At 37.3% G+C, this 11,224-nt stretch overlaps 1 protein-coding gene across 3 annotated transcripts in view; it reads left to right on the top strand.

Annotated features, from left to right (window-relative positions):
* The first annotated feature begins 134 nt into the window (after positions 1-134).
* LOC111269819 (uncharacterized) overlaps positions 135-11,224 on the top strand; it is a 12,092-nt gene continuing 1,002 nt past the window's right edge. The window contains exons 1-8 of one of the 3 annotated variants that reach the window (XM_022849672.2): positions 135-1,974; positions 2,122-2,225; positions 2,495-2,747; positions 3,171-3,300; positions 4,041-4,258; positions 4,768-5,051; positions 6,220-6,493; positions 9,208-11,218. In XM_022849672.2, coding sequence (XP_022705407.1) covers positions 1,888-1,974; positions 2,122-2,225; positions 2,495-2,747; positions 3,171-3,300; positions 4,041-4,258; positions 4,768-5,051; positions 6,220-6,460 — 1,317 coding nt within the window. In that variant the 5' untranslated portion in view covers positions 135-1,887 and the 3' untranslated portion in view covers positions 6,461-6,493; positions 9,208-11,218. Of the gene's footprint in view, positions 1,975-2,121; positions 2,226-2,494; positions 2,748-3,170; positions 3,301-4,040; positions 4,259-4,767; positions 5,052-6,219; positions 6,930-9,207; positions 11,219-11,224 lie in introns of those variants that run through there. The other 2 variants (XM_022849671.2, XM_022849670.2) reach the window with 2 other exon arrangements.

Genomic DNA, 11,224 nt, shown 5'->3' on the forward strand with positions numbered 1-11,224 from the left:
CTAATCTTCTTTTTTCTAATCTATTTTTGGATACCTTATTATGTAGTCGGAATTGTTTAATATCTAGGTTTGATGTTTCAGTCGTTTACAATTAAAATACATGACGACAGGTGAGAATAGTGCTAGCGATAATGGCATTCCAATATAGAGATCTATTTTAGTATTAAATAGACCATACTAGCGAGTGTACACATATATATAAACATATACATATATAGATGTGAAGTGCAATGGTTTCTATTAAAGCGGCTACAGTATGGATCAGCCATAGAGTAGAAAAGTCCTTCGAGTAACCCACAGGCAAATAGGCTTACACTAAAGAATCTACATGCAACTTTTGCCTGCGCGTTTTTGTGCAATTAAAGCAAATTTCTCAACTGTTTATTTTTTTGAAGTCAACTTATTGTTTAAAATTACATTAAATTTAATTACGCATGCATAGCATTGAAATTGTAACTAGCGCAACATTCAATTACAATTTAACTACACCAATTATACTGCGTAAGGAAACCTGGGTTTGGGTGAAACACGTTCTTTTCTACTTCGCCACAAACGACATCGTACTCTTATTATATTTGAGTTTATTTACTGAACGAACTTTATAAGTAGGTTTAAAAACTGTTAATGTATCGCAGATGCACCGTTAACAAAGTGACCAGGTAATGAGAATACATGGCCAAACAGTATAGAGGTTAAAAACATGCGGCTGAGTTACTTCATACTGAAAGTACAAAGAATCAACCGCATGCTTTGATTGCCTTACTACCGATCCATTTACACAAAGGAACCCTGATTAATCTCCTAAATGATTGAATTTACTCAAATTCTATGCCTGTTTACGGTCTAAAGGGTCAAATGGAAGTATCTCAGCAAAACACATTCGAACGCCCTAGGTGGACACGTTGCTTCTAAACACAATAGATGATAAAAATTACTTTTGTTCCTATGGCAATTTAGATCGAACGGTATTCTCGTGTGGACAGTGGAGTTTCGACAGTCAGGAAATTGTTGAAAGTGAATTATGATTTCATATATATTCAACGCCTGATTTGGGGCTGTTGAGGCAAACTTAAATCGCAAACCGTAAACCCTATCATGCGTTATGCGACATATCGAGACAATACCAGAACCCTTATAGCGTCACAATGACTTTTCGTACCGTTCAAAGATAACGCTAAAACTAATTTCCATCCACCCACGAACAAACGCCAGGTTAGGCGTACCTTCGATTTGCGTCCTATCGGCTCCAGGATTCATTATGATTAATGATACGATGAAAGTAACTGGCCGCATCTGAGCATGCATTCAGCTCTGCTTCTGTTAGTAATGGAAATCCTAAGGGCAAAAAATGTACAAGACGTTTAATGAAACAGCTGAATGCTGCGCACATGATAAGAGTTAAGGTGTTTGGACAGTTCTGGAACTCTTAAGAAGACTAAAGTTCGACAGTTTCTAAGATCACCTCCAATGTAATTTATGTTCGTTCACTCTTCTGCAGACACATATTGGACGTTTATTTTATACAATAAAACCTTCTTCTTTTGTTATTTTTAAATCAACGCGATAGGTGCACAGCTACGTGCAGAACAAAGAACGAAACTTATTCTCACGTACGATTACCTTTATAACTGCTAGTATGTAGCTGAAGTCGTTCGAAGTCGCGTTTCTGAACACCCTGTTATTTGGTCGATACTTTTTGAGGTCTAGGCTTGAGATTTTAGTCGCTTTCAATTGAATCAAATGGGGACGTTTGCGAATAGCATTAACGATAATGGCATTACGATATAGAGATATACTTTAATAATAAATGGACCATAAAGGGAGTGCAGTAAGAATATTGATTGAGTATAGATATCTAAATATATTAATAGAAATGGTTAACGACAGATGCAAGGTGCAGTAGTTCCTATGAAAGTGCCGCTCAGCATGGATCGGCCATGGAATGGGAAAGTGCTTCGAATATCCTATTGGGAGGTAAGATTATGCTGGAAAATCTACATATGTTCTCTGTCTGCGTAAATTGAAACAAATTTCTTAAAGATGTCGGTTTATTTCGACCTGTCTCTAAGGGAGATATTGTTACTGATGATAAGAGCCGGTAGTGTTTTCATTTTTTTGAAGTTTCCTCCGTGGAGTTATACGTGCGTGAGACCTGACGGGCGTCGGATGCTCGCTGGCATGCTCGGCTACATGCTCAGTAATATCACCTTTTCGTTGAATATGACGTAAGTACTATAAATCTCGCACCACTTATCTTACATATTGCTTCTATGAGAAGAAAAAATTGTGATCGAACTACTGATAAAAGAGGCGCCTCGTCATTAAGTTTAGTTTTAATCTCAGCCCAACGTTGGTAGCACATTGGTCTGCTCTCACTAAGCTATGATGTTGAAAGTATTTTTTTGCGCAACAATAAACAACGGCAGTAAATTAAATGGAGATTGTTTCTAATATATATTTGTTAAACCTTGGACTCTAACCGATAAAAACACAGGTATACTTTAAGCTTGCCTAAAGATGGCTGGTTCTTCGGCTGGCTTCCAAACGGTACTTTGATGGGTATGCACGGCGCAGTTCTCGCAGGCGATGCTGATTTAACCGCTGGGCCGTCGCCGCTTGAGGAAAACTTTCAACGCGAACTTCACATGCCACCCGCATCCATAGATTCGCATCTCGTGATGGTATCTGGCATGCGAAAAGCATATGTCAGTCAAAATGAGAGCTTCGTGACATCATTCGACGGAACTGTGAGTTGGCTTGTATTGAACACACAGTGTGAGCAACTGGAAAAATCCGATGGATGTCACAAAATATGTGTATTGCTTCACAATGCAACATGTGAGTTAGCAAAAAAAGATACTATGGTAAACTACAGCAATAGTTTTAACAACGATTAAGAATTTTATATTTATACATGTCACCTATGTTTGTACCATGACAGGAGTTCTCGGATTCACAATGCACACTGCATTTTTAAACTGATCGTCCGCCAATGTCTAAATGTCGATTTCCAATTACGCGTCATTCAGCCTGGAAAAGGCTATCTAGCTTGGTTTGCCATTGTTCTTTGCTACAATTCATGATTTTGAATAATAGTGAATTTTCCCTGAAATGTCGCCTTGAACCCTTATAGCCTCTATATGACACAGCTTGTCCTTAAATGATTTCAGGTTTGGCTGCTTTTGTTCCTCTCGTTCCTCGTTTTGATGATATTAATCGGCTTTGCTCACCGAAGAGACTGGACCGTTCATAGCTTCTTTCAAATCGGCTTTGAACTCTTTCAAATATTAGTACAGCAAGGTTTGTGATGACTTCTCATAGAATTTTTTTGAAGTGTAGTGCAATTACCCTCCAGTGACAAGGTTGGTAATGCAGTACTTTGTGCCAGTAAGTACTTAGCAGAGTGCAAGACAATCTATCACTACTGTAGTGATAAGCAGTGCAGAAACGTACTACTGCAGTGAACTATGGTCGATTTTATTTCTCAAAAATGTGTAGTTACTTTGAATATATTTATGTCTGAGTTAATGAACAAATAAGAGCCCCCGTAATGCTTCATAACTCAATGAAAAACCAATATTGAATATGTTTTTCATTAGCACTACATATTTAACTGATACAATTATTTTTACCTGTTGTTAGTTATAAATCAAATTTCACAAACGCCTACTCACTTTGTCTCAGGCAATGAGATCGTTGCAGAACGCACTCGAACTGAAAGGCGCCATTGTCGAATTTCTAAATCTTGTCATAATGAGCAGGGCGTTTTTAAGTAAACGTTATAGCCGAGCCACTTGGAGGTATTTGGTAATGCTATCCATCTATATGCTGCAAAAATTCGGGAATTAGTCTGTCGCTAATGGACAGAATTACAAATAGTATGCTCTTATCTTTACTTAGCTTTTCTGAATTAACGTAACTTGAATTTTATCGGAATATCGATTTCTTCTTTCATTTAACCAGCTAGTTATCTAACTATGCAAACAGTAGCAACCCCTCGTGATAATGCAGCCTTCTATTTCTCCATTACCCAATTTCAGTGACTAAGTCTAATTTTGGCGCATTGTATGCTGAAGTTCTGCATTGCATCTGGCTTCTTACCTCATTTATACTTGCTCAGTCATTTGCGGGGCAATCACGAGCTAATCTCATCGTGCAGGCTCCTACTGAAAGGATCGACACGTCCTGGGATCTCATCGCGCGGCCTAAACTTAAAGCTTACTATCTCGCCAACAGTCAGATTGCATCATATATAAAAGTGAGCCCATAGGTAAAGCAGAAACATTTCTTCTTGTAGATCAATTACTCCACTGAGTTAAATGCTTACTTCTTTTTAAAAGAAAAGTAATTTTTATTGTGTGGTCCTTGAGTGCTTTTTAATAACTATTATGTAAGTCACTTTTTATAATGGAGTAACGTACCCCTTTAAGTAGAAACATTCTTGAGCTGGACTCAGAGTTTTAGCCGCACTGTCTGCCATTTGGATAATAAGTGCTGCGTTTGTCTCACTCACTTGCGGAGTTACTGACGGCGGGCCCGTAATTATTTTAGCTCGATATTCACGCACTAAGCGCACATATTCCACTATCTCACTTGTATTATAATGTAATTTCTAAAACATATGCACGTTAATAAGTGAAGGTTTTCCATAATAGCTTGTGTTATTTAGAGATAGTTTTTTTTTTGCTAAGTTTACAGTATCTTTCCCTCACGTAAGACTAAAAAGTAAGCACTAACAGTCGATTTGACTACGCTCTCTACCAACAGGGTTTCCCCGGCGAACGAGGAGCTGCACTAAAGCAGCACATGGAAAGAAATTCCCAGCCTCTACCCATTACTGAAATGTTTACAGATTCGATCCGAAACGAGCTAGTAGATAAGAAGTCCATGATCTTCATTGACACACAAGCAGCACTTCAAGCCGTGTACCGCTGGTGTGCAGAAACGAATTATTATTTCTTCATTGGGCGTGAAAATGTATATAATCTGGCCAGTACATGGTACACAAGCCGGTTACTTGGCAAACCTCTTATAGATGCTATGGATATGCAGTAAGTTCATTCCCGTTGTACGTTAAAAAAAAAACTCGTTTTTACTCTACATTTGAAAATCTTTTTAGAGTTTGATTTTACTAGCCCATTCGTACGTAAGCGGTCTGAAAATTTCCTAGACTAACACAAAAACAACTTTATTTCTGTCAAATGCTTGTTTCTTAACGCAGCTTTTTTTTAAGTTTGTGCACTTCTCTCAAGGCCGCTCTGGATATATCTCTTTATACTGTCGAAGTATTGGTTGGTGTCTTGACCCGCAAAAAGCACGTTTAGGACTGTGATGGCCTCCCCACTTGGACAAAATCTTTGTCCTCTAAGCAAAATTTCGAGCCTACGAAGCAGATAAAGCCGTTAAGGGCTAGATTTGGTGGATACAATGGGTTGTTAATTTGCTTAAACTACAATCCTTGAATTGTTGCTACAGCAACCGTTGAAGTGTAGGACCCTGCGGTGCCTCGACAAGTAGATAAGCCTGTATATGGCGAACGCGTTCCTTGGACATGCCGACAGCCTTTGTTATCTCTTTTTTTTTTTGACGGTCGTCTAGCACTATTTGGCGGATTTTTCCGATGTTATCTGTAGTTTTTGCAATTTTTTATCATCTCACAGGTTTATCGTGAACCAAATAGGTACGACCATCTTTCGATTTGGGTTTCAATAAATTTACGGTGGCAAACGATTGTGCAGTATCTCCGTCAAAAGTATTTGCTTTGGTTTTGATTTGCCTAAATATTGTAAGTATCGTCTTTTAAAGGCAAGAATTAATAGTAGCTTGAAATGAAAATAAAATTATTTCTCCTATATAATTTTTACGCAAACACTAGCACCGATCGACATGACTGAAACGATCTAGCCCGATTATTGGAAACATGCGCAGTCATGTCAGTAGAATATTTTTGACGACTAAAGCTACCTTGGGCTAACTTAAGGCTGAGAACTTTTCAGACTAGTCATGTATGCTCTGAATGAATTGTCGTGCAATGCACAACTTGATTTTGTAAGGATGACTGATTGTAGGACAATGATGATCTGTACAGAATTATTTTTACAGTAGAATTGTTTTTAAATGCCATAGTAAAAAAAAAGCCAAAATTTGAAATAGACCTATAGAAATATAGTAAAAGTGCAACTATTTAAACGGCCGTCTGTTAATTGGCTTTCTGTGTAGAGTACTATGGTCCCGTGCGTATGGTGTCCAGTACGTTCCTCAGCATGAACTGTACAAGGGTAATGACAAGTGTATACCGGGAACCCGACTGGAACAGTCCAACGTAGTTAAGCCCACAACAATACCGGATCTCTATTCCATCTTCGAATTGTACGCGTTTATGACAGCGATCTCAATTAACGGTTTTCTCATCGAGTGGCTATGGTCCAAGTGTAGGTCCTGTTGCGCAAAAAACCCTTGACGACGACGCCCGCGTCGACGTAAACTAAGTAACGTAAGTGGCATAGACGGAGTTGCTAGAGGGACGACGCTTGTCGTTCAGCAAGTAAACAAAGACATATCGTTAAATTAGTTTTGAGACGCTTAGTCGATCTGATACCAAGCAAATATACACGGTTTGCCTTTCTGGAGTTAATTGTATTCGCGTGATTTTCTGCTATCCTAACAAGGACCTGTATTTTGTATAATTTATGTCAAACGATGTAACCGACATTCTGTTGTGTACACAAATAAAATAGTGACAACCTTAAAATTACGTGCTTTACGAAAGGGAACTTGGACCCTATTGGACGACTGTTCAAGTTTTGGAGATTTAGATCAAAGTTTTACTAAGTGTACCGTATAACCGAATATAATCGCGCACACATATAAAAAAAAATTATATTCTTTAATAATCTTTACTAATTTCTATAATAAACTCAACAATATTTCTTGAAGCGTATTCAAGGCTTAGCTTGAGTTAGTTTTAGGTAAGAATACCGTTGGTAGCATTCAAAGTAACCGCCTTTTTACGCAAAGAATCCATCCGTCTCAATGAAGATATTAAGTTCACTTTTGTAGCTATTCGTATGCATTATTGCGAGTTTAAAGAATGCTGCACTAGGTCAATTAGAATGGTCCACTAAACGCGTTGTTCCTCACCCGTTACGATGGCTAAGCCAACTCAGCGAATGCCTGATCATTGAGTTTGGGTAATCACTAATACTTCATATTGTTAGTACTTTTATTGGTTGTCTCTGTTAAATTTAATTTTTTCATTTTGTTTTTTAACAATCATATTTTAAATGAAGACGAGTCATTATCGCAGTCTTAAGCATAACGAGTTTTGCAGCCGCTCCAGGTACTATAACAAGAAACTAGCAAAACTTCCCCTCTGTTTAGCGAAATCAAGACGTCAGCGGATGTAAATAATAGACCTATGATTCAGCATTGTCGTTTCCATGACAATATTCAATAATTTAGTGCATCTAATACTATTATAACGCCATAGCGATTTGGAAACTGGTATATTTTGATCGTTTTAAACATACACGAATCGGCAACAACGAACTACATCTCCCGTAGAGAGCGGTACAGATACATAACGGCAGATCTGCACGAATTTCACTGTTCCTGATGTGACATTAAGTATTCAAAATTTACGTTGCACAATTCGGTGTAAAAAACAAAATAATATTTTGATAAAGGCTGTGTTCCTGGTATAAAAGACATTTGAATATAGATGGACGCGCACTAATGTCCAAAGAACTCCAAGAAGTGTTATAGTTCGTTCTATTTTTCTTTAACAATCTCAACTGATACGTTCCACTTCTATGAATATATTGTTAACCAGTCATTGTTGTTAGGTGATATCATTTTGATCCGTCACCTATGCAGCTTTCAACAAAGTGTTCTCTAAGATGCAGCGTAACTTCTACGATAATTCGGTTGTGAGGCGATACATTTTGAACATGAAATGACAACTAAAAGTACACACGTGTGAAACATCAAGAGATTTATCTCCAAAACGGAGTACATCGTCGTACTTCGTCGTACTCATTGTCTCTATCCACTCGTGTTGATTACGGTATCTCCTCTGTTTTTTTTTTGACACAGCAAAGGCCGTAGACAACGCTTATAAGAAATATGAAAAGTAATATAAAGGCTTTCTACACTCCCGTATATTTTATTTTCTAAAAATGTAACCTGGCATATTTAACATAAAAAAGCTGCATAAGTTTTTATCACAGGAACGAACGACAGAAAACTATGCTATAAAGCAAGCCTACGTACACTCAAAAATTTTGAAATCATCCAGGAATTTTAGACTACGAACGAACATTTCTTCAAAGTACTTAGGCCAAAGAAGAGCAAAAGGCCCTAAGATTTCTAAGAAGTCTTTAGTCAGGTTGCCATCTTTACTAATGTGACATTAAAACGTTTTTTTTCCCAATAGTAAAAATACAATGGGATTCCACAAGCGACTTATCAAAGAAAAGCGTTTCGTTCTTATGGAACGCTTCAAAACAATACTATAAAAGAGTATTTATGATAAAAAGCTGTGGGGTGCTAATACCTCTACTAGTATAATCGTAGCGCTGTTAAAATGATAATAGTGAGACTTATTCTTCGGATTATGTGACAAGGTTTTGAAAAAAAAAAATACTATTGATTAAGTCGATAAATTGGCAACTAGATTGACTCTGGTAGAGTCAATCTAATAGCCAATTTATCTAAGTTTTTATTTATTTATGCCAGTTTATATAAAAACTCATGATATAACTTTATACCGTATTTAAGCGTATTTATTACATACTGTTGGTGCGGATATACAAAATACTAAGTCATCGAAGTTGAATATTCGCCATAACTGAGCAGTGCGACGCATTATATATACACTCTACGAGTAGCAGACCAAGTAGCAACACAACAAAGTAAAAAAACTTGTAGTTAGAGGTTTAAATTGTAGTGGAATAGATCAAGTCTCACACATGGAAAAATGCTTGGAATTCGAATTCAACTTCTTCTAATTAATGGTACATAAAAGCACCACCTCTTTTCACTGTAGAAAAAAACTAAACATCTAAATCAACGTTTCGGGCATTTTACTTCTGGATAGGGTTTTGTTCAGCAATAAACAGACGCGCGAATACGGGGCCGTATAGTAGCGTGTATACATATATATAAGAAAAAATATTTTAAGTACTAACTGCTTATTACAACCTGCAGTTTACAGATTTTAATTGCCGAGAAATGAACAGGCCTAAGGAGACGTCTGAAAAAAACTCGTGCGCGGCATTTACGAGGAAGCATTTCGTAGAGGAGATTAGTTAGAGCGGTGAATAAATGTGGATAGCCACTTATGAATCACTGTAAGCTGTGTATCGCTTCTGTAAAGAAGATAACTCTTTTTTCCTAGAAGCGATGACTGTATTGGATATATCTTAGGCGATGTCCGTGAATTACATTTATCGATATATTCGATTTTGCATTTTCGGTACCATTTGTAATATAATAGAATACGATGCCTCACCACATGCGCTCTCTTGCCGTCAATCATTTGGTTAGTGCCGATCTCAAACCCTACTTTTCATCAACATTCTGGTGCCTAATATCACGGCAGAGTTGGTCGAGTTTATAATTACACCATCCTATTTATACCCTCTAGTTTTGATTTTTCTAAGCAAAGCTTTATGGCTGCTTCTTTTTTGGGCATAAATTGATACGAAGCGGACATTCTTTCAAGTCTTTTTAAGCAGTCCACCGGGGTATCAAGGACGATATGCGCAGATTCCATTTCAAGGAATTCCACCACAGCTGTCGTGGGTTTCTTCACGGGGTGCCTAATTCTCTAACTTCAATATCTTCTACTTCACGGGTCATCTGTTAGTTAACCCTTATATAATATTAAGGTCCTCTTACCCGACGATTTTTGTTGAGTAAAGCTTTTTTAATATGAAAAAACAACAATGACACCACCTAAGCTAAATGTATGTATTTTTTGTATATCTAAATACTGTACCAAGTTAATAGAAAACAATGAATCGCCGCTTGATTCTATCTAGAAGCCTGATTGTCCTAATCGGGACTCAATGGGCCCTGCATCCGACTGCAAATTAAACATAACATTTGTTTAGTAAGCTGTTAAAATTAACCGTCTTTGGAGTTTGAGTTTTTTTTTTTTTTTTTTGGAGTTTGGAGCAATTAACTTTTTTGGTTTTTTGGTAAAGGAAGCCTGTTTTAACTAACAATACGAGTTTAGCAGCAATAAATATTACAAGTCGGAGGTACGAAGCAATCAATTTAACACAACCAAACGATCTTTTCTCGTGTTAACAGCCTAAAAATAATCATCAGGCTTCGTTTTATATCAATATCGAGAGAAGTCAAGAGATTTTTGCTCAAGCAGCTGATTAACCTAAGAGTATAAATAATAAAAAAAGAAGCTGCCTATTTATAGAATAATTTTTCGTGCTTCTACCGAATATTTAGCTTAAGCTGTTCTTATCCAGTGCTTACGTCTGCTACGTCTAAAGATTTACGGGTCTAGTTTAAATCCTGCTAACAGTTACCACTAGGTAATAAAAAGCTAATAGAACGACAAAGACAATTTTTATGGTATTGTTGAAAGGTACTCTACGTATGTAATCTATGCTATTTATATAATTGTTAAAAAACAAATATATGGACGACACTTTACCTAATCGTCAAATGAGGTCACCAACGATTAACAACAACATGACATTCTTCGTGTTTATTGAAAAAGAAGGACGTTTCCTTTGGTTATTAATCTATGTTTTCCAATAACATATTACTACCTTAGAATTTTGTAGCTTTCTTAAGTCCCGTCCCATCGAATCGCTCGCATTTGCCGTAATTACTAACACTTCAGAAAGTCGATAGTCTTTTAACCGCTCAATTGGTACCCGTTCTTACTCTCCTTTTCCATATCAATATGATATCACCAGAAGTTTCATCGTTGGTTCGGCCGTCATTACCGTCGCTGTCTTATGGTGGGCTCCTATTTGCGAAGCATTCTACGGCACACTTTGGTCTTTAGCTCTCAGTCACACCTGTTTTCTACATTTCTCGTAAGTGTGCATTATCGTAGTATGTTTACACTTGTCACGAGATGTCCCTGTTGACTTTCTTGCGCTTTGTCGACCCGCAACGTATCCGTGCGTCATTCTGATTGTAGATGACTCTCACACAAGTGATCTATCTCCGTCTGATAGTTCCCTGTATA

Source organism: Varroa jacobsoni, unplaced genomic scaffold (assembly GCF_002532875.2).
Source record: "Varroa jacobsoni isolate VJ856 unplaced genomic scaffold, vjacob_1.0 scaffold_1417, whole genome shotgun sequence".
NCBI classification, from domain to species: Eukaryota; Metazoa; Arthropoda; class Arachnida; order Mesostigmata; family Varroidae; genus Varroa; species Varroa jacobsoni.